The 24,396-nt window shown below is 44.8% G+C and overlaps 1 protein-coding gene across 1 annotated transcript in view; it reads right to left on the bottom strand.

Annotated features, from left to right (window-relative positions):
• The window catches only part of MERTK (MER proto-oncogene, tyrosine kinase), a 112,651-nt gene extending 95,059 nt beyond the window's left edge, over nucleotides 1-17,592 (bottom strand). The window contains exon 1 of the mRNA XM_077773492.1: nucleotides 17,472-17,592. Within this exon, the coding sequence (XP_077629618.1) occupies nucleotides 17,472-17,532 (61 nt within the window). The 5' untranslated portion in view covers nucleotides 17,533-17,592. The remainder of the gene's footprint in view (nucleotides 1-17,471) is intronic.
• Nucleotides 17,593-24,396: the final 6,804 nt, after the last annotated feature.

The following is a 24,396-nucleotide window of genomic DNA, read 5'->3' on the forward strand; positions in this document are numbered from 1 at the left end:
AATGGGTGTGATGATGTGGGCAGAGTTCTGAAGGGTGAGCTGGGAAGAGACGTGGCCCAGGCAGGGACACTGCCAGGGCCGGGGGTGGGACTGAGGGGGGACGTTGGCGTGTCTCTGATGCAGCCCGTCTTCCACCAACCACACAGTTGGCTCACACAGTGAGCCAGACACTTAGGGATCTTAGTCTGCAAGCCAGTTAGGGGATGTTAGTAAATAGGCCACGTTCTGGGCGATCAACTAGCACATCCCACTTTTAAATCCATGGCTAGTGGCTCAGTGCTTGCCACAGAGTGTGCATGACGGCAGGTGGGCTGGTGGTCAGTACCGTTCAGTGGTGCCCAGCAAAGTCCCTTGGCGCCTGAGACATGACCTCAAAAACCTCCTTAGCCTCTCTGCTCCCCTTCAAGGATAAGCGTGCCTCAGTGGGAGGACATGACTGCATGTACGGGATTCTATTTTTTTTTTTCCTTGTTTATTTTGAGGCAGAGAGAGAGAGAGCACACAAGCAGGAGAGGGGCAGAGAGAGAATCCCAAGGGGGCTCCATGCAGTCAGCACAGAGCCCAAGACTCATGAACTGCGAGATTATGACCTGAGCTAAAACCAAGAGTTGGATGCTTAACTGACTGAGCCGCCCTACAGTAGGATTTCAGAGGTCCAGGGGCAGCAGAGCAGGCGCCCCAGGCGCTGGACGCCCTCCAAACCGTGGGAAGAAGACTGGGCGGGCAGCGGCCTTGTGGGAGGAAGAGTACAGGTGGGTGAGCCCTATTCAGCGCTGCCTTGGGTGTCAGGTGCCATCAATCTGCTTTACANAAGCAAGAGTTAGCTCCACCCAGCTCAACCTCCTGCAGAGGCCAAATGACCTTGTGCAAGTCACTGGTCCATGTGAGAGTCAGTCTCCTCACCTATAAAGTAAGACACGTAACACCCCATCTGTATCCTCTGTAAAATAGGACACATAACACCTCCTTCTGTCAGAGATAGTAGCACAACACTCTACAGAAAGCTCTGGGCAGTGTCCGGCATGCACACTCATGCAATGAATGGCCATTAAGATGTTCATAACATGAAACCTCTGATCTGCCTTGTTTCCAAGGAGCAGCCAGTCATGTCTGGACCATCAGTGCTGAACATATGGGACCAGTTATGCTGACTTAGACCATTCAACCTCTGGCAGTGAAATGTGAATATATGTTTACTTAACTAAGGGTTTTTCTTCTCTTTCCCCTTTGGCAGCACACCAAGCATCATGGAAAGACTGAAAGAACACTTTCTGGCCAGAGTGGTGAAGCAGTTTCCCCCAGGGGTATGGGGATGGTTCTCCCCAAGGACCAGATGCGGCTTTCACACGATACAGGGGAGACTCTCAGTCTCCAAGTTTAATTCCTCTGCCACGCACATGCTCCAGCCCCCCAATACCTGAATGCCTATTAATAAAGAGGCATTATTTTAAAGAAAAAAGTTATTTCCTTTAAAAACATGACTATTTCTAGGGGCGCCTGGGTGTGTTAGAACTTGAAGAAATAATGCTGAAAAGTTTCCTAAACCCAACACAGAATATAAACCTAGAAAATCAAACATCTGAGTGAACTTAACATAAGATAATCCCCCAAAAATATTCACACCAAGATACATCATAGTCAAAACTTCTGAAGAGTAAAGACAAAAAAAAGAAAACATTTTGAAAGAAATGAGAGACGGTGATGATGCCTGGTCTATAGGGGGAAAGACAACTCAAATGGCAGTGTATTTCACATCAGAAACCATGAAAGTCAGAAGGAAATAGCACAATGTTTTCTAAGTGCTAAAAGAACTGTCAACTCAGAATTCTTCAGAAATGAAGGGGGAACCAAAATATTCTCAGATGAAAGAAAACTAAGTATTTGTCATCAGCAGACCTGCTCTTAAAAAATAGCTAAAGGAGGGTTGCCTGGGTGGCTCATTTGGTTGAGCGTCTGACATTGGCTGGGGTCATGATCTCAGTCTGTTAGTTCAAGCCCTGCATCGGGCTTGCTGCTGTCAGCTGAGAGCCCACTTCATATCTTCTGTTGCCCTCTCTCCCTCTGTCTCTTCCCCTGCCCATAATCTCACACTCAAAAATAAATAAAACATTTTTTAAAAATTAAAAAATAATAGCTAAAGGAAATTCTCAAACAGAAAGAAAACAATAAAAGACAGAAGCTTGAATCATCAGAAGGAAGAAAAAAAAACACATAAAGCAAAAATATTTGTCAATCCAACAAACCTTCATCCTCTTGAGTTTTCTAAATTATGCTTGATGGTTGAAGAAAAATTGTAATGCTATCTGATATAAAATGAAGAAGAAATATTTAAGATAATTATGTGTGGGTTTTTAAAAAAATTTTTATGTCTTTATTTTATTTTGAGAAACGGAGACAAGAGAGCGAGATGGGGAGGGGCAGAGAGAGAGGGAGACAAAGAATCTGAAGCAGGCCCAGCTCTGAGCTGTCAGCACAGAGCCCGACGCGGGGCTCAAACCCACAGACTGTGAGATAGTGACCTGAGCCAAAGTTGGACGCCCAACCACTGAGCCACCCAGGCACCCCTAAGATAATGATGATTTAAATGGGGGAAGCAAAGGAATTTAAAAGGAGGTAGGGATTCTATAATTCCCTTGAACTGGTAAAACTTCAACACCTAAGATGTCAATAATTACATTAAATGTAAATGATTTAAATATATTAAAAGACCAAGTTTGATATAGTAGATTAAAAAACATTACCCAACCATCTGCTTATAAAATTCATTTTATAAGAAATTGATGGCAAATATAATGACGTAGTCACGTTGAACACAGAAAAGAGAAAAAGATATATCATGCAACCATTAATGAAAAGAAAGCAGGATGGCTACACTGATATCAGATAAAGTAGATTTCAAAGCAAAGAAAATGACCAGAGACAGAAAGAAACGCTATATAATCATAAAGGACTCAATCTACCAAGAAGACATACCAGTCTTAAATAAATACGTACTAAAGCAAAGAGCTGAAAATATGAAGCAAAAACTGATATAATTGAAAGGAGAAATCAACAAATCAACAATTGTATTTGCAGACTTCACCATTTTTCTCAAGAACTGATCAAATAACTAGGTAGAAAATAAGCAAGGACACAGAAAAATCTGACGACATTGCCAATGAAAAGAATGTAGTCTACATTTATAGACCATTCCACCCAACAACAGCAGACTCCACATTCTTTCCAAATGATGCTGGGATATAAACCATATCTTGGGCCATAAAGCAAATCTCAACAAACTTAAAAGATTTAAATCATAGAGTTTGAGCTCTCTGACCACAACAGAATAATTAGAAATAACAGAAAAGTAATAGGAAATTCTCCAAATACTTGCAAATAAAACTTCTAAATAATCTACGGATCAAAGAGGATGTCTCAAGGGAAAGAAACAAATATATACTGAAGAGAATATATCTGAAAATGCAAAATGAAAATGCATCATATCAAAATTTATGGGACACACAGGGCTGAGGGGGAAATTTATTCAGTAATCTATGCTCAGACCACAGACACGGTAGAGCAAAACAAAAAGTAATAGACANTGAATATATCTGAAAATGCAAAATGAAAATGCAACATATCAAAATTTATGGGACACACCACAGGGCTGAGGGGGAAATTTATTCAGTAATCTATGCCCAGACCACAGACAAGGTAGAGCAAAACAAAAAGTAATAGACATAAGAAATGAATATGAAAAAAGAAAAGCAATAGAGAAAAATAGTGAAACAAAGAGCTGGTTGTTTGAAAAGATCAGTAAAGTTGACAAATCTCTAGTAAGACTTACAAAGAAAAAAAAGACACAAATTACTAATATCAGGAATGAAATAAGGAATATTACTATTGACTATATAGACCTCAAAAGGATAATAATTAAATACTATGAACAACTCTACACACGAATGTGACAACATAGAGGAAATGGACTAATTTCACAAAAAACACTACTATAACTCACCCAAAATGAAACTGATCATTTGAATAGCTCTTTAATTAAGGACATTATATCCATAATCTAAAAAACTCCCCAAAAAACAAATTTCCAGGCTCACATGGTTTCACTGGAAAATTACACCAAATCCTTAAAGAATTAACACAAATTCCACACACTATCTTCCAGAAACTAGAAGAGGAGAGGACCACTGCCAATATATTTTACAAAGCTATAGTTATCCTGATATCAAAACTAAACAAATGCAGTACAGGAAAAAGTACAGATCAACATCCTTTGTGAATTTAGGTGCAAAAATACCTTAACACAATATTAGCAAATGGACTCCAACAATATATAGAAAGATTTATACACCAAGACCAAGTGGAATTTATTCCATGGATAGAAAGTTGATTCAATATATGAAAATCAATCAATGACATTCACCATATCAACAGGCTAAAGAAGAAAAACAACATAATCATATCAATCATTTAACAAAGTCTAACAGCCATTCAACACCCATTCAAGATTTTTAAGAAAATAGAAGAGAACTTGCTCAACTTAATAAAGAACATCTACAAAAAACCAATAGGTATAATTTGACTTTATGGTGAAAAACTTCATTCTTTCCCTCTTTGACTGGAAACAAGGCAAGATGTCTGCTTTCTCTATTCTTAGTCAACATAGTGCTGAATGTTCTAGCCAATACAGTAAAGCAAGAAAAAGAAATAAAAAGCATCGGAAAGGAAAGATCAGAAAAGAAGAAATAAAATAGTCACATTTGCAGGTGTGATTTTCTACATATGAAATCCCACAGAATCTGCAAAAAAGGTCCTTGAAACTAATAACCAATTTCATCAATGTCACAGGATACAAGATAAAATATACAAAAGTTATTTTACTTCTATATACTAAGTGAGAACACAGACATCAAAATGAAAAATACAATACCTTTTACAATCACTCACAAGTGATGAAATACTCAGGTATAAATCTAACATAGCACATACAGAACCCATATCCTGAAAAAGGTAAAGCACTGATAGGAGAAATGAGAGATCTAAGTAAATGGAGAGACATGCTACGTTCATAAAGTGGAAATCTCAAAACGGTAAAGATATCAATTCGCCTCAAAGTGATATATAGATTGTGGTGTAATAAAAATACATATATCTGGTCTTTGTCCCAGTTCCTGGCACAGATCTCCTAAAATGCTTAGAATTTCCAGGATGATAGGAATGTCTTTTGTTATTCGTAATGAGCACCTTTGGAACACAACCCAGCTCATGCTAATTAGGGTGGGACACTTAGACTGCTTCAGGATGGGGGCTGGTCAACAGAACAAGGGATTAGAAGGTTAGAATATTCTGCCCTGTGCTCAACCTCAGGGTAGGAGAGAGGGACTAGAAACTGAGCTTAATCACTAATGGCAAAAACAATCATGCTCATGTAACGAAACTCCATATAAAACTCCTAAGCAGCAAGGTTTAGGGAGCTTCTGAGTTAGTGAACATATCGATGTGCTGGGAGGGTGGTACACGCAGAGAAGGTATTGAAATTCTGAACCTCTTCCCCTCTACCTTGCTCTATGTATCTCTTCCATTTGTTTGTTTTTTTTTTCCTGAGTTGTATCATTTATAATAAAGCTGTAATCATAAGAAGAATGTTTTCCTGAGTCATTCTAGGGAATTATGAAACCTGAAGGGGCAAGAATGGCATGGGAACCACTGAATCCACTATAGTCAGCTGGGCAGAGTTTCATTTGAGTTGGTGTCTGCATTGGGGGGTGGTCTTATGAAATTGAGCCCTTAACCTGTGAGGTCTACACTAACTCCAGGCAGTTAGTGTCAGAACTGAATTGAATTGTAGGACACCCAGTTGAGGCTGATGTCAAGAATTGGAAAATTTGTTGTTGTCGAAACAATATATTTGATGTCAGTAAAAAAACAAAACAAAACAAAAAACCAGAAAAGATTTTTTTTGTAGATAAAACTAATATAGTTCTAAAATTTGTGTGGAAAGGCAAAGGATCTAGAATAGGTAAAACAATTTTGAAAAAGACGAATAAGATGGGAAGAATCAGTCTCTCCAATTTCAAAACTTATTACATAGTTACAATAATCAAACTGGATACTATTGGCAGAGATATAGACACACAGATCAACGGAACAGAAGAGAATCAGAAATAGATTCACACAAATATACCCAACTGGTTTTTGGCAAAGGTCAAAAGCAATTCAATGGAGGAAAGATGGATTTTATGTATAGGCAAAAAAATTTAAACTTGACCTAAGTCTTCTACTTTATTCAAAAATTAACTAAAAATGGGTCACAGATTTAAATGTGAAACATAAGCCTTTAAAACTTTTAGAAAGAAGACAGAGGAGAAAATTTCCAGGATCTAGAGCTAGGCAAAGAGTCTTACACTTGACACCAAGAGTATCATTCATAAAAAGAAAATCTGATAAATTGAATTTCATCTGCAAAAGACACTGTTAAGTAGGAGAAATTATTTGCAAACCACATATCTGACAACGCACTAGTATCTAGATTATTAACTTTCAAATACTCAATAAGAAACAAATAATCCAACTAGAAAACAGGCAAAGAGATGAAAAAAATGTTTCACCAAAGAGCATATATGGATGACAGATATGCTCATGAAAAAGTGTTCAACGTAGTAAACCATTAGGGAAACGCAAATTAAGACCACAATGTGATATCACTTCATACAGGTCAGGATGGCTAAAATTAAAAACAGTGACATCACCAAAGGCTGTGGCGCATGTGCAATCTCCAGGGCCCGTAGAAGGAGAGAGGGACGCAGAAGAGTTCACATCAGTGGTGCCATGCGAGGAGGACCCAGCCCACGCTTCCTGGCTTTGAGGACGGAGCAAGGGGCCAGGAGCCAAGGACTGTGAGTGGCCTCTAGAAGTGAGAAAAAGCAAGGAAACGGACTTTCCCTACAGACCCCAGAAGGAAGCAAGCCCTGCTGTCACCCTGATTTGAGCCCCAGGGAGACCCATGTCAGGCTTCTTTCTCACTTATTGAAATGTAACATAATATAGTATTTTGTTGTTTTGCATAATTAAGTTGGTGGTAATTGGTCGGAGCAGCAAATGGAAAATGAATACAGTATGAATCCATTTGGATAGCATTTTTGAAATGACAAAATTACAGAAATGGGAAACCACTTAGTGGCATGAAAATTACAGAAATGGTTAGGGAGATGAGAGGGCAGAGGGATCTGCGTAGGCTCTAAACGGGCAACACGAGGGGTCCTGGGTGGTGCAGTACACCACACCAACACCTTGCTTGTGACCTTGTACCACAGTTTTCTAAGACATTATTCTTTGGGGGAAACTAAGCAATGGGTACATGGTGGTTTCTCTATATTATTTCTAATTAGAAACAGCAGGAGAATCTAAACTGATCTCAAAATTAAAAGCTTAATTTTAAAAATCCAACTATGTTTAGCATCTTCTATTGGGTAAGAGGCAAAAAGGCTGCATCACCTGTATTATTATCTCCCTACGCTCACTCTTTGCCAGCCTTTCCACTTACACAATCTTCTCTGATCCTGGGCAGGGAGTACTGTCGGCCCCAGTTCGGAGGAGCAGCCTGAGGCTCACAGATGCTAAACAACTCACGCAGATCTGCACACACAGGAAGAGATGAAGGGACTTCTCCCGGTGCCTAACACCCTCCCCTCGCCAGCCACATTCAGGGCCCAGCACCTGAGCCCCGATTTGTGGTTGTTTCTGAGGGCTGGGCAGAACAGGGCTCCAGTGTGCCAGAGGTATGGCCGGGGATGGGGCGCTGGGTGGTGAGCCTGGAGGGCTAGCGGGTGATGCCAAGGTGGTCTCAGCCTGCTTTGCAACCTGACTACCAGCCCTGAGCAGGATTACTAGACCTATCTAGAGCATTCTCAAGATATTGGAGAAATGCCTCAATCGAGATCCTCCATGGCCAACAACATGCCTAGAAGATGTGCAAAGAAGGCTTTTCTCTATTCTAATAACTTGGCAGCATATTAGGAGGCTAAATTGCATCTATCCCACAACTCATCATTTCCACCCCTAAAGACTCACGCATGTCCACAGTGAGACACCCACACAGGTTCCTGGCTAATTTAACCCACGTAGTGGTTTTGATACATATTTGCTAAAAAGCATCAAACTCAAAACTTAGTTTTTACTACAGGGAATTAAACCTCTATAAACAAAGATTTAAAATAAGCACAGTCATGGCAACACTGCTTGTAACAGAAGAAAACAACTCTAAATGCCCAATAAAAGGAGGCCAGATAAATAAACTAAGGTATATTCACATAGTTGCCTAAGAAGGTGAATAAACTGGGGCAACACTGATCAACCCAGAGGAGACCAGCAAACTTAGCACAAAATGAGAAAGCACATAAGTAAATATGTTGCTCTTCCTCATAGTTGGCGCCGCAGTCAGGAAAAGCCAGGCTGAAGTCCATGGCTTGGGGCTTGGCATAAAGCTATTACCTTCTTATGGCCTGAAAAGGGCAGACTCGGCTAGTAGGAAACTGGTTGTATTTTGTCCTTCCTGACTCTGTCTTCTTGGAATACAAATGGAATGTCCAGAGGCACCATCCAAATGGAGACAATGAGTTTGAAACCAGACACTAAAGATGGCAGAATAAAGAGCCAGGAAGAGCCAGGTTCCTGACCACACCATGGAGCCTGTCCCAACCACAGCCTGGCCTCAGACTGCTCGTGGCAGGAGAGAAACACCTTCCTTTTGGTTGAGCCACTGAAGGGAGGTTTTCTGTTATACACAACCACAAGCAGACTCTATCTGACGTGGGGTCAAACAACACTGCTAAGTGTTACCAACACAATTAGTGGTGTCAGAGGGTAAAGAGGTGCGTGGGAATTAATCACCCAGTGTGGGGGAGTGATTTTCTTTGTGGGAGATGAGGCGAGGGGAGGAGACTGGACTGGGGAGAAATCGGGGAGGGATTTCAATGGGGCAACGGTGTGAGGCTCCCCAATCCTCCCAAAGAATTAGATGCACTGTACTGGAGGAGTGTAACGAGATGTGCACAGAACAGCTCAGTCTTCTGCTGGATAGGATTGTACCCTAAAGATTGAGTCTGTATGACCTAGGTGGGGCCTGGGCTTCCGTATTTTAAAAAAGCTTCCTAGCTGACTTTCTCCTTATCCTCCTGGCCAAAATGCTTGGGAGCTTTACATCCTACAATTCACATTATAAAATACTTATTTAATTTCCAAATAGAAAACGACATCATGATATTAAGTGAATAGAATTTTTTAAATGATATGTAACTCCCCCTGGATGCTAGGGATTCTGCTGTGCATCCTGGGGAGACATGCTCTACTCTGCCCAGCCTGGAAAGACTCCATAATTAACCCCGTGCCTTCCAGAATCCAAGAGTCCATGCTCCCTGCAGATTTGACAGTAAGAAGCCATAATCTGTTTGGACAGTTCCAGTAATTTCAGAAATATACATCTGCATTTCCAAACAATTCTATCAACCCAGATAGAGCTAGAGGGGGAATTGCACGGGGGCACAGACAATCTAAGGCAGCAGGGAATGGCATCGGCCCACAGTAAAGAACCCACTGCCATGACTCATTTTTACGAAATACTCTGTATTTCCTCTGGCCTGGTTTCTGGGCTGGGGCCTGAGGACACTGAGGATACTCACAGCCAGAATCTGGTGCAGGGCTGAGAGGTTCACACTCATGCTAAGGTCCTGTGTCTGGAACCACAGTGAGAAAGTGTCCCACCTCACCTATGCCCTTCAGATGGAATTTGTTTTCTGCCCAGAGGGGGAGCCCAGAATCCCCTTATCTGCCCTTCCATTTGATCGGTGGGGATTTGGAGTGTCAGAAAGGTGGAGCACCACCTCCTAAATGTCTCTCCAAGATCATACCAAATCAGGGATGAGAATTTACACCTCTGGGCTTCTAAAGCAGTTATTTATGTTTTTTAAATGATGCTTTAGATGTAATGCTAAATCTAATGAACTTCCTTTTTGCTTTGCTCCAAAACTTTCAAAGAATATTGTTTCCATCAACAAATCTTGAAATCATGAGCCAGAACTGTAAAAAGGCTTAAAAGCGGGTTTCACTTCCTGTGTGGAGGCAGCCTGCCCAGCAAAAACAGGCAGCGCTAGGGATCCCATGAATATGTATTGCCTCGCTGTGCATTCACAAAGCAGTGCAGTACCGGGACAGAAAACAACTTGCAGCAAGTTTGAGTCTATGGTCTAATATTCTCCACCAGGACAGCTTGTTCTGACTTGTTAAAAAAAAAAAAAAAGGTCATTTTCAAAACCCATAATGAGGCCAGTCTACTCTTAGTAGCTTTAATACGCCCTGAAGCTTAAAATAGCAAAACAATCACTTCTCCAAGATAAACAAGGCTTTCCTTTGTGCGCCTAATGAGAGGCAAGACCACAGCTAAGGCACATTCTAGGTTGTTTGCTGTCCCTGAATGCTGAGGTAACTGGAGCTCCCCCACCCCTCCAGAAACAGCAGATTACACAAAAAGAGATCTGTCCCAGAACATTTGCCTGATCGGCAAATGCCAACCTGAGACCCGGAGTGAGCTAGGGCAGCACACTAATGCCATAATCATCAGATCTGGCTGGGGCCTTGGCTTACTCTGCAGACGCCAGACGGCCCCTTTGAAGAAACCAGCTGAGAACTGTCCAGAAGACACCATTAATGACTGGGTACAAGGAGACGTACAGGGGCACATAATTTGCTGTCACAAAAACCTCTACATTGAGGTATATGATGCAATGGGTTTTCTCCGAGTATAAGTCTCTCAAACATGCTTAGCGTTGAGTGTAAAACTTCTCCTGTTTGATCTTGCTTCAAACCTAAAGTCAACATCTGTCCCATCTGGTTTTCTTTCTTCCCTCTTGCTACTCCCCCACCACCCCCAAGACTCATGGAAAATCCATTTTGCCATTAAGTGAAAGGCTTAAGTGTAGGTTTCTCTACCAAATGTGTAAAACAGAATCACCCTGGGGCACTTGGGTGGTTCAGTTGGTTAAGCCCAACTTTGGCTCAGGTCATGATCTCACATTTGGTGAGTTCGAGACCCTTACCTGGCTCTCTGCTGTCAACACACAACCTGCTTCGGCTCCTCTGTCCCTCTCTCTCTCAAAAGGAAATAAACATTTTTTTTTTTTAAATCACTCTTTCTTCATTTATCACTTTAAAACACCAGGAACTGACTGGCACCTGGATGGCTCAGTTGGGTGAACATTTGACTCTTGATTGCAACTCAGGTCATGATCTCATGGTTTGTGAGTTTGAGCTCTTCATCGGGCTCTGCCCTGACAATGTGAAGCCTGCTTGGGATTCTGTCTCCTCTCTCTCGGGCCTTTCCACTTGCTCTTTGTATGTTTCTCAAAATAAATTAAAAAAAAAAAAACTTTAAAAAAAAGGGAGGTGCCTGGGTGCCTCAGTTGGTTAAACATCCAACTTCGGCTCAGGTCATGATCTCGAGGTTTATGGGTTTGATCCCTGTGTCAGGCTCTGTGCTGACAGCTCAGTGTCTGGAGCCTGCTTCGGATTCTGTGTCTCCCTCTCTCTCTATCCTCCGCTGCTTGGGCTCTGTTTCTCTTTATCAAAAATAAATAAACATTAAAAAAAAAATGGTGTCTCATTCCCAGACACCAGGAACTGAGAAGGTAGGTCATAGGTCATGCCTGCTGGATCCTGCCGACTGGCAGAGGACCAGAGTAGGTAAACAGCAATGCTGCCAAGAAGAGAGGGCTGCCCAGCTGCTCTAAGTGCTGCTGCGGCCGAGTTGAGAGGTCTCACAAAACTGGGGAAGGCCTGGGCCTTTCTGCAGTTAAGAATCTTGTATATGGGGTGCCTGGGTGGCTCAGTCGATTAAGCATCTGACTTCGGCTCAGGTCATGATCTCATGGTTCATGAGTTCAAGCCCCGCTTCGGACTCTGTGCTGACAACTCAGACCCCAGAGTTTTGGATTCTGTGTCTCCTTCTCTCTCTGCCCCTCCCCGACTCGTGCTCTGCAGTCTCTCTCTCAAAAATGAATGCTAAAAAAAAGAGTATCAAATTAAAAAAATAAAAAAAGGATCTTATATACCACTTGTATACCATGCAACAGTTACAAGTCAGGCAAAGGCCTGGGGCGGGGGAGAGAATATCAGGTACTTGCAGTGCTTTTGCTGTCCAAGTGGAGCCGCAGATCCGGATGGAATTCTCACCTCCTGCCAGGCTGCACGGGTCAGCCTTCAGCTGGAGGCAGAGGGACTAGAACAGGGAACGGGTGTAGAAGAGACAGAATGGGTTACTTCCCCATCAGGGGTTAGCAAATGTCCAGAGTGCAGGGGGCAGAGGGGAGTCAGAGTGCCTGGGGGCTGGCTCACACTTGCCCCCAAACAGGAAGTGTCTGGGGGCTCCCTGTCCCTTCCATTTGCTGGAGGACCACCCGCGTGCGCGCGCACACACGCTCAGAGCACACGTGCTCAGACACGTTCAATCTAAGAAATTAGGCCTCAAGTGGTATCCATGCTGTATCAACTGGGAAACCTAGTTTTCCATGATAAAAAGGAAAGGGATTACCTGGACGTTTACATTCAAAAACAAAACTAAAACAAATGCAAAAACAAAACAAAACCACACCCACCTGGGAGTAGAGTTTTGTAGGAAAGGTTGAGCAGGAATTGGACTTCATTTTTATACCTTCCTGAGAGGCACATGACAGGAAGCTATTCCTGTACCACGTTAAGACTGAACTCCACAAGTGAAGGGAAGGGAAGGTGGGGAGGCGGGAGGGCGTGGCAGCAGGCAGGCCCTGCCTCAGGCGCCAAGTGACAAGCAAGGATTCTGCCGGCAGGACTTCTGGGGACAAAGCCCTAGCGAGGACAGGGAGCTGGCCATTCTAGGGCTCTAGGATGACACGCACAGCCCGTGCACCAAAGGGCTCCGAACGGTTGGAGGGTGGTTCACAGCTCCGTTCTCGGATTTCAGGTTGTAATTTGGGAAACACTTCAGCGAGAAAACAAGAACCTTGCCCCCAACACCTTTGGTTTAGGAAAAACACTTCTCCAGAATCTGAGTTCAAAACAATGGAGGGGAACCATCGGCAGGGATGGCGAACATTTTTGGAGCGTTTCCCATGTCCCCTGAGCTCAGTTCATCCTTCCGCCAGTTCTGCGAACACCAGAGTGGAAACTGAGGCCCTGACAGTTACCAACGGCGCCCAGAGGCCAGGTAGGTGGGACATGGAGCCCAGCTCGCTGCCTACCCAGCACCCCCTTGTTAACATTTTCATCCCAGTCCCTAGAGGCTCAGGGGGTGAACCTGCTTTTTCAGTTTTTATAACAATTAACCTCCTGCTGAGATGCATACCAACCCAAGGCCAAGTGCTTTGGGTTAACATTAAACTAGTGACAATGGGCCAAAGTCAAGGCACTCGGGATCACAGCTAACTGGCCATCAGGCAAGCTGCCCCCAGCAAGGAGCTGCTAACACTCTGTTCTTAAACTGAAAAATCAGTTTTGGATTTTTTTTTCTCTAGCTGGAATAGTAAAGAGAATATAAAATGTGAATAGTGTATATTGGGTTAATATTGTACAAAAATCTATCTTCTTTGAATGTCCTAAGTTTCCTAGTACAGAAATCATTCTTTGACATCACAGCAAAATATAAGGCTGTTTTCTATCAACCGAGCACCAGGGCATGAAAGCTGCAGCAATTCTGTTTCTGGGTGAGCCAGCAGACAGACAGAAGGGGGAGGAGCACATGGTGACACCCACAGGGACTGGTTCTCTGATACCATCCACACGTACTCACTGAGCACCTGAAATGGGTGGAGCGGTATTGGGCCATCTCACCATCAGGTGGGGGAAAGTGTTATCAGGAAATTAAATTCAATGGTGTGTGGGTGTGTGTGGGAGTGAGGAAAGGGCTCTTCAAGAGGGACATCTCAGCTGGAACCCAAATCCTAAGAAGGAGATGGCACAGAAAGATCTTGAGGAAAGGATTCCAGCCAGAGGGAACATCCAATGCAAAACTGCTAGACAGACGCTTGCAGCTGGAGCAGAGTGAACATTAGCACTAGAAATGAGGCAGGGGGAGTTGGGGTGGGGGGCTCCTGGCAAACTTGCAAACCCCGGTAAGGAATGGGAAGCCACTGGAGGATGTTAAACGAGGGGACAACACAGTCCACCTTCAAAAGCTTATTCTGGCTATTACATAGGAAGCAGCGGTTACACATATGTGTCCATTTGCAGGCCAGGGGGAAACCAACCTCCTGGCGCGGCTTTTCCACGTGGCAGCATGTTCCCAATGCATCGGTATCTTAAGATTCAACCTATTCATAACCAGCTCTGACTGGTAACTCACTGGCCCTGCTCCTCGTTTTACATGGACATTCTTTTTTTCTTTTTTAAATTTTTTTAATGTTTATTATTTTGAGAGAGACAGAGACAGAGACAGAGCGTGAGTGGGTAGGAGCAGAGAGAGAGGGAGACACAGAATCTGAAGCAGGCTCCAGGCTCTGAGCTGTCAGCAGAGAGCCTGACTCCGGGCTCAAACTCACAAACTGCGAGATCATGACCTGAGCCAAAGTGGGACGCTTAACCTACTGAGCCACCCAGGCGCCCCAATCTGGAAATTATTTCTAAAATTAAAATTGAAAAACATAGTTACTGTTAATCTTAAACATATCTGTGTTCCAGTCATCATTTTAAGAAAGTAGATCAGGGGGCATCTGGTGGCTCAGTCAGTTAAGCATCCAACTTCAGCTCAGGTCATGATCTCAGCTTGTGGGTTTGAGCTCCACATTGGGCTCTGTGCTGACAACTTGGAGCCTGGAGCCTACATCAGATTCGGCGTCTCCTTCTATCTCTCTGTCCCTCCCCAACTTGTGCTCTTTCTCTCTCAAAAATAAACCTTAAAAAAATTTTTTTTTTAAAGAAAGTAGGTCAGAATGACTTTACTTCTTTACTTTTTCATTTAAGAAGAGAGAGAGAAAGAGGAGTGGGGGAGAGAGGAGGGAGAGGGAGAGACAGAAAGAGAAAGAGACAGAGAGAGAGGGAGACAGAAAGAACTCCAAGCAGGCTCCACACTCAGCACGGAGCCCGATGCAGGGCTTGATCCCACAACCCTGGTTCATGACCTGAGCCAAAATCAAAAGTCCAAGGTTTAACCGACTGAGCCACCCAGGTACCCCCTGAATGACTTTTTAAAAATCATTTAAAAATCTGCCCTGCTTACTTCCAAAAAGACCATTGTCAAAAAGCCTGTAAGCAACAGGACAGCTTCAAGTTCTCACCAGGAAAATGTTTATAATACATTGTAATATGGGTTATGGCATCAGTTTGGGGTAAAAATGTCAGTGTTGAAGGGTTTTAAAAGCCCAATTTGTTCTAAGGATTGAGTTCAGCTGCACGTACAGTTTTATCCGGGGCTGATTTGTTCACTTTCATCCACTTTTCTATTTTTCCTCTTCTATCCTGTCCCTGGGCCTTTAGAGAGCCACTCCTTGCCTGGTTTCGCTGCTCACTGGCTCCCTCATGAGAGACGGAGCAGAAAGGAAAGACTGGAGAAAGCCTGATGCCCCTGGTTCAGCGGTTTCACTTTTGTGTGTGGGTAATTCTTGTGGGATGGTGTTTATGTGTGTGCATGGGGGTGGGAGTGGTCCTGGGCAAAAGTGCTGTGTAAATTTTAATTATTTGTTTATTCTCCTCCTTTATACACACACATCCCTCACCTTATCCCTCTCTCTCTGTCTAAAATTTTACAACTGGACAGAGTCTAATTTCCCTCTTCCCATAGCATTTGTACTTCTGTTCTAATTCTGTCAATAAGAATTCCATCCTTTAAGCTGTTGCAAAGTGATATACAACGCTGTCAGACATCTCACAGGTAAATTCAAGGTAAAAAGCAAAAGGCAGAAGAAAAACTAAAGAAATTTTTCATTCTTCCTGCTGGGTGGGTTTTAGCAGATGTTTTATGATTATCAGACTAAAGCTGATTATCTGCTACAAGAGTTGTTTGGATTACGGTTTTTTAAAAAAATTAGAGAAACGCTTCATTTTTAAATACCTTACAAGCACCAAAACTACCATTTCTGTGACTTTTCCTACAACTGCCACCATGTTCACCACCTCCAAGACTATGTATGGCCAGTCCTCACTACTAACAAAATAGAAGAGATCTGCAGCTGACTGGTGGTACCTGGCAGAAATGCTGAGAAATTCTGAAGGGTTTTGGTGGGAATAGAGAACAGAATTGTTCCAGTTCTTTGAGTGGTTTTGGCTTTTGATTTTTGCTTCCAATCGCTATGTGGCCCCAAATTATAAATTGCATATACAATTTAATGTATAAAACAAGAGCGTTTGCTGCTTAAAATTTTTTTGGTTGAGCAACCGACCTTTCAAAGGAAAACCTCAAAGGAAAAAATTTTAAGTAAATTGCCTAATTCTCATTGGCTTTCTAGGTATTCTTAAAAAAATTTCTTTGACTGTAATTAGGTAAAAGTGATTCAGCCATGTTCATGGTCAAAAGAGACAAAAACCACACGCTGAATTGAAATAGAGAACTTTTAGCTTACGGAAAAATGCCAGGGATGTGGCATCTCCCACCATTTCTTCATCTTTTTTGGTAACGCCTGGTTACCTTCTCCCAGCTTCCTCAAGAAATTCCATCAGCGATCAAACTTCTAACTTGTTAAAAACTTAGTCTCCAAACAAATGTTGATGCAGAATGGAACCTGCCCTACTTGGCTTCTACTTATCAATCCACTATCTTATATGGGGATGTGACATTATCGGGACAAACTTAGACGCTGTCCAAGCACATTAGATTCTGTTAAGCAATAATAGGGGTTAAGAGTATGCTTCCCCTTTGTCCAGGGCCCCCACACTCACAGGGTGTCCCACACTCACAGGGTGTCCCTGCAAAGGGGTGCTAACACTGCCCATAAGGGCCCAGTGGGAGCAGCCTGGACGGCAGTCCCTCCCCGGCGGACTCCTGTCCTGGGTCGACCGCAGCACCAAGAACGTGACTCCAACTCCTCAGGCAGCTCGTCTCCCCGCACCGGTCCCTTGGGAGATGGGGCCCGCGGCTCCCAGGACTACTGACGGAGCCGGGGTGCAACCACGCAGCGCTGCCTAGGACAAAGTTTTCAGCGCGTTCCCGACTAGATCTGCGACCAACGCTACCGTGGGCTGAAAACTTGGCGACCTGCGGCGGGCCGGGCCGAGCTCCATTTCCCCCTCTGCAGTATAGGGGAGCCCTGGGCGCCCACCCCTGGCCGGCTCCACCGGGACGCGCACACACGACCCAAACCGTGGCGCTCTGTCAGTGGGTTGGCGGCGGCCCCTGCGCTGCACTCCCTGGCACCGCTGGGACGTGCGGACGTGTTTGCAAACCTGCCCGGCAGCCGGGCGCGCTCGCGTCGGGCCGCGAGCCCCCGGCCCCCCGCGCCTGGCTCGGGGCCCCGCGCACTCACCTCTGCTCCAGAGCACGGGGAGGAAGAACCACCGCAGTAGCGGTAGCGCGGCCCACCCCATCCCCGGGCAGCGCGTCTGGAAATTCTCTCCCGGATCCACGGACCGATGGACGTCCCCAACCTGCCCAGTGCCCGCTCGAGCACGCCAGCGAAGCAGCCCGCTCCCGGCCGCTGGGCAGCTAGCGCCGAAGTGGCGAGGNTGTGTATGTGTGCAGAGCCTGGGTGGCCCCCGATGGGGAGCGGGGGTGGGGAGAAAGGGAGGGGACTGCAAGGGAAGGGAGGGAGTTAGATACCCGTAGAGGGGAGCCGCGGCTGGAGGAGGGGGGGANCCCTGGCCTCAGGGCGGGCCCAGAATCCAACACGTGTCGGAGGGAGGGAGACTGAGAGGTGGAAAAGGTTGGAGAGGCGTGGAGGGCTCCCGAGGCAGCCGCCAGACCCAAAAGGAGGGTACTGCACCTTGGAGTCCGCGGCGATCCCGCAGTCCAGACGTGCAAGACACAGAAAACCCTGGCAGCAACGCTCCCTACTGAGCGTTGGCTCCCTACTGAGCCAAAAACCTTGGCACCGCTCCCTACTGAGCGCCCCCTGAGTACCTCGTCAAAGATGTGAGACCAGGCCTGGCGGCGGGGAGCGCACTGCCTCCTGGGCAGCGGTTCCTGGGGATGAATTGTTTGCTTAGCCCCCGTGACAAGTCAGAGAGAGGTGGCGCCCAGGGTGGGAGGTGAACATCAACGAAAAAGCGCAGAGCAGGAGTGGAAAGGCAGCTCCGTAGCTATCAAGTGTGGAGGGGCCCAGAGGACAGCAGCAAGGGAAGTTAATGATAAAAGAAATCGAAGCCACTTTTACTAATAATTACAACAGTAACTTACACTGACATATCTTCCTAAAGGAAACATTTTTAGGGTTAATTTTAATGTGATTTTTTTAAATGTTTTATTTACTTCTGAGAGAGAGAGAGACAGCGTGAGCAGGGGAGGGTCAGAGAGAGAGGGAGACACAGAATCTGAAACAGGCTCCAGGCTCTGAGCTGTCAGCACAGAGCCCACATGGGGCTCAAACCCACGAACCGCGAGCTCAGAGATCATGACCTGAGCCAGACGCTTAACCGACTGAGCCACCCAGGCACCCTTTTTTTTGACCACATGAGCCAGACCATTGCTGTTTCTCTGCTCAGAACTCTGAAAATGCTCCAGTATTTCCTGCTTTCTTGCTGCAAAAGGCCAGAGGCCTACAGGGTCCTATGGGACCTGATCCCCTATCTTCTCTGACCTCATCTCCTTACTCCACTTCCATTTATGCTGGTCTCCTGTCAGATAATCCCTGACCCTAAGGCTGGCTGGCCCCCTTGGGTAGATTTGGCTGTACAGAGAGAACCCAAATGGAATGGATTTACACAGGTTATGACTTATACTGGCAGCAAAAGCAAGATCAGCATTGTGCCGGCTCCTTGCATCCCCATCCCCATGGGAGGACACCAAACCAGAGGGAGCAGTGGGTCACTCGCTGAGCAGCCAACTCTAAACTACCACCAGGCAGTTTTATGGACTGACACTGGAGCCTGCAGTTGTATCCTTCAGGGGAGGAGGAAGCATGGAGGCAGGGAGATGGAAAGTCCTGTGCTCAACTAAAACTATGGAGAAAGAAGAAAAACACCTTGCTGCAGACTCTCGCAAGATAGGGATATGAGGCTGCCTTCCAACAGCTGCTCACCAGGCTTACCTCCTCTTGTACCAGAAGGAACCATACACAGTCTGTCAAGACTTGGGTAAGACTACAGTCAAGCCCTGCCTACAAGCGTATGTGGAGGTGTGCGAGGTGGCGGGACATCTCAGTGGGGCTGTTCTACAATTGTCTTGCTATGGCTCACGTACACTAGACACTCTGCCACCCTGGGGTATTGTACCCACTGTTCCTCTGCCCAGGACGCTCTGCTCCCAGACTCACACCCTCTTGGTTAACTCTGCTCCTTTAAGTTTGCTCAAATCTCTCTTTGTCTACCTCACATAAAACTGCTCCAGTTATCTATGTCTGTGTGACATACGACCCCAAACACAATGGGGATAAAACAAGAGCCATTGTATTAGAGTCATGTATTCTGTGGGTCAGAGATTTGGACCAAGAGCAAGGGAGATAGTTTGTCTTTGCTCTCCCATTTCTGCTGGGATCTTAGGCTCAAATGGCTGGGGATTAGAATCATCCAGAACAGGGGTCAGCAAACAACAGCCTCCTGGCCCATCATCTGTTTTTGCACATAAATGTTATTGGAATACAGTCATTTGTGTGTATAATATCTATGGCTGCTTTTGTGCTATAACAGCAGGGCTGAGTGGTTGTGACAGCGATTGTAAGGCCGTTTAAGGAAAGAGTTGGCCAACCCCTGATCTAAAGGCTTGCACCCTCACATACCTGGCGCTTGCCCTGGGATGACCAAAAGACTAGGGCAGCAGACCAGAGCACTCAGTGAGGCTTCTCCATGGTGGCCTCAGAGCAGTTGGAAGTCTGGCATGGTGACTTGGGCCGGCAAGAGCAGGCATGGTCTCCAGCGAACAAGGTAGAAGCTGTATGGCCTTTTATAACCTAGCCTCAGAGGTCACCCGGCTCCATTTCGCCAGACTCTTTCCATGGAAGCAGTCACAACTGGGAAGACCCATAGACCCGCCCCCCATTCTCCTCCCCCACCAACTCTTGATCATGGAAGTGTCAAAGAATTTGTAGCTATGTTTTAAAACTTCTACAAATAGGAAAACTTGGTGAAAATGTGGGCTCTCAGCTCTATTAGTTTCATACATGCCATGCACTTAAGTGACATTGTAATTTAATGTCTTCATGGGATCAAGATATGTGAAGGGAAATGTGAGCCAAAAAGAAAAAAAAAACCAGACCCCCATATGAAACAACTATTTCCATGCTTATAGGACCTCTGCCCCAGAAGGCTACATTTGTGCAACTTCAACAGGGCAATAGGGAACCCTACTTGAACGCCTGCTATGTATTGTGCACTTACTAAGACCCTGTGTGTTACAGCGAGGAGCCCCTGTTGTTTATAACCTAAGAAAAAGAAGGAATGTCACGGGCCTGCAATAACATTCATTCAGGGGTTGGGGAAGACTACCACCCCCAATTATTCAAGTGTGGAAGGGCTGCACCCCAAATCTAGTGGCATTGTGATCACAATCTGTGAACTGATCATTTTCAACATAACAAATGAGAAGACTTAAGACTTCCAGCTCAATTCCTTATATGAACTGTATAGACTCTGTTCTCAACCAGCCCATTTGAAACCCAAGTCTTATTTCTCTTTGTCCTCCAGCCACCCCCTCTTACCTTTTCAGCCTTGTCCCCAAATGTGGGTTTACTTCCTCCCCCTCACCTCCAGTCTAGCACATGGCCCCTGCTATGCTATGCAGGCCTTCCCCGTCCACGTTAACATAGTGCAGACCACCCAATCAAGTATTTACACAGCTGGCTCAGTCTCAGCATACTCTGAATGAGGGTGTGTTGGGAAATGGTCTCATCCCTCTTTCAGTGCCAGAGAGCCATTCATTCACTCATTCATTCATTCATTCACCATTCCACGGAAATAGCTGAGCTCGTGCTCCATTCCAAGTATAATACCAACGCCTGGGACATAATGCACAGCACTTCCAACAGGGAGCCATCCTGTGGCCCTTGTGCTTATCACAGCCTGCACTCACTCACCCGGCAGCCTTTCCATGGCCTTCCAGTCACATCACCCTGGTTTCCCTTTGCAGAACTATGGCTCTCACACTCATGTTCCCTCTTGCCCCTAAGCCTGGAGGTGGGGTTCTTCTTGCTGCATTAAGACCATTTCCTCCCCCTCCTCTTTAGAGTCTGTGGCTTGAATGTTACGTTACCAGCTCTGTTTGCTGCAGGTATGTACAGACCCCCTAGCGCACTCTCTATCTCTCTCTCCCTCCCTCCCTCTCCTCATATTCCTTGAAGATTTTAATTTTAATTAATTATTTTTGAGAGAGAGAGGGAGAGAGAGAGAGAGTGTGAGCATGTGCGAGAGAACTCAGAGGAGGGGCAGTGAGAGAGGGAGACAGAAGATCCAAAGCTGGCTCTACACTGTCAGAACAGAGCTTGATGCAGGGCTCAAATTTTCACCAACCATGAGATCATGACCTGCGCCAAAGTCAAACACGTAATCAACCGAGCTACCGAGGCGCCCCTCCTTGAAGATTTTAGTAATTGCTCCAGGGTCACTCCTTCCACACTATCCCTGTCATAATTCTTGGTGCTTTCAGTACCACATAATGACATTCCAACACTACATATTCTAAGCTCCTTGACCTCTTGTCCTCCACTCAGTGTGCTGAGCAACATGTTGTAAATGTAAGTGCCAAGTTCTTGAAATTTTCAGGAGGACTGAGATGGTGCCAATAAGAGGAAACTCAGGGGACATCTGGGTGGCTCAGTTGATTAAGCATCCAACTTCGGCTCAGGTGATGATCTCACAGTTTGTGAGTCCGAGCCCCATGTCGGGCTCTGTGCTGACAGCGTGGAGCCTGGAGTCTGCTTCTAGTTCTGTGTCTCCCTCTCTCTCTGTGCCTCCCCTGCTCACACTCTGTCTCTCTCAAAAATAAACATTAAAAAAAAAAGGCAACTCAGAATACTCCAAATCTTAAGGAAAACACAACATCTTGTAGTTTCTTGGGCAACATAGATGGTGCATAGAAGGATCTCCCATCAGTGAGCTCAACAGGTGTATAGCTATTGGGGGACTATGTTGTAGGGAAGGTAATTCACTAGGAATACTGACCTCAACACAGGCCTACCAATGCACTTGTATAACTGCTAAGTAGCAGCTACACAGAAATCCGTTACTAAAGAAAACTCACTAGATCAAAATCTTACAGTCTGTAACAAAAAGAGAACACAGTATAGGAACAACAGTAAAGTAAGTATATGCATCATAGCTAAGGTTTGTTTCATGGTAAGGGATCCAGAGAGGCCAGGTACAGGATCCTTTGTCCTCCCTCTGCAAAGCATGTGGCCAAGTGTACTCTCTCTCTTGGATCAGGAACCACTTGGGATACCTTGGTGACAGGGAGCACAAAACAGTGGTTCAGCTGGGGATTTTTAAATGTTGCTGGTCACCTAGGCATATCTCTGATGCATAACCAGCCTCTGTCTCCACAGACCCATGATTACAATGCAACATTATTAATCAGTTTGCTTCATGCCTTGACCAGGAGTCAGTGCCATGCAGGAACTTTAACAAAATAGCTCAACCTAATTCCAGACCCTCACAGCACAATAGCTTTTGTAGTTGTTGCAAAATGAAATGAGTATTATGGTGAAATAAAGGCATTTCCTTTTGTGGTTTCTGGGGACCCTTCTGCAAGAAAATCGATTTACCAGGACCCAAAAACTTACTGGAAGTAAAATTGTCTAGCTCAAAAAGGGGAGAGTACTGTTTAAAGATGCCCCTCCATCTATTGAACATTGTATAAAACAATTGTTGGGCTTTTGTAGATTGTTGGGGAAGTGATGTTGTGCATGTTAAGAGAATCCATTGGGTATCCTGGAAAGAGCAGAAATACAAGTATTTAAGTGCTACGATTTGTTATAAAAATGGGACGGCGTATGTTTTCGCCATGGTGGAAAGAAATGGAAGTACTATTGCCCAGTATTTGCAACTTTTTATGGGACTGAGAGAATTCTGGTATGACACTTCATTCAGCCAGCAAGCTGAACTGTGTAACAGAAGGCCAAGTGCCCAGTTCTTGAATTTGCTGAGGCATGATAATGGAGGATATAAAATACCCCATTCCCTGTGCTGAACAACACATTGGAAATTATCCGGCTTATGTATTCGCATGTGTTGGCATTTGTGTGGTGGGGGGAGGGAGGGCAAATTCAGACTGTGTGTTTAAAAGGCTCAAATCACCATGGTCAACAACATATGGGAAGTTCAAGTATTGGAGCATGTAAATGACAGGCATCTGGAAGGGGGAAGGACAAACAGGAAGGATCAGTGTCTAGCCCTTGCAGCTTTTGGAAAGCTGAGATGATATTGATAAGATATTCTTTCCCCATGCTGAATAACATTGGGGATGTGCAAATATCCAGACATTAGGGTTCACCGAAGCACTGAGATGGTCTTAGTGGATGCTCAGATCAGCATAAAACTGTTTTGGAAATACGAGTGTCTAACACTTGAAGATTAGGAGAAATTGAGATGGTGGATGTAGGGGGTTATTCAGCATGGTACAGAACATATCACAAGCATAGAGATCTAGATTTTGTAGTTTAATGAGAAACTGAACTGATGCTGGTAAGCAACTCCATTTAGCTTCTTCAACAAAATACTAGGAGTCTGTGTTTTGCCTTTGTAGTTGTAGGGGAATTGAGATAGTGCATGTAAAAGACTCCATTTTGCTTGCCAAAACCATTCTGGAAATAAGAAGTTTCTAGTTCTTATAGTTTGTTGGTGGGATGGGGGATGGTAAGCAGATGAGATTCCATTTGCTGAACAATGTACTGAAATCACAGAGGTCTCGTTCTGGTAGTTTCTTGGCGATCATTTGGCGATCTCCCAGGTAGCAGACAATAGAAAATCTGACTGATAATAGCTTTTGATTGCCTGTTTGGACATTTGTACTTCTGTTACCTCCTTGCATTCTTTGTGCTCTTTGATGTGTTTGGTGGCTATTGGGAATGCAAAAATTGTGTGTATGTGTGCCTGTGTATGCATACATGTGTGTATGTGTGCTGGAGCGGCTGGCTTGGTGTTTCTGAGTTCCATGCTTCCTTTTGACCCTTGGCTGAAGTTGTAAAATCTAAGCTAGTAGTTATTTTTGTAGGAGTGAAAACTGAAAAAGGGAGTAAAAGAGGGGAGAAAAAGCCTTTTTTTCACAAAAGCAAAGTGTGGTAATCTTTTACAATGGCTTGTCAATAA

The sequence above is a fragment of the Crocuta crocuta genome, unplaced genomic scaffold, assembly GCF_008692635.1.
Source record: "Crocuta crocuta isolate KB4526 unplaced genomic scaffold, BGI_CrCroc_1.0 scaffold67, whole genome shotgun sequence".
Taxonomy (NCBI): Eukaryota; Metazoa; Chordata; class Mammalia; order Carnivora; family Hyaenidae; genus Crocuta; species Crocuta crocuta.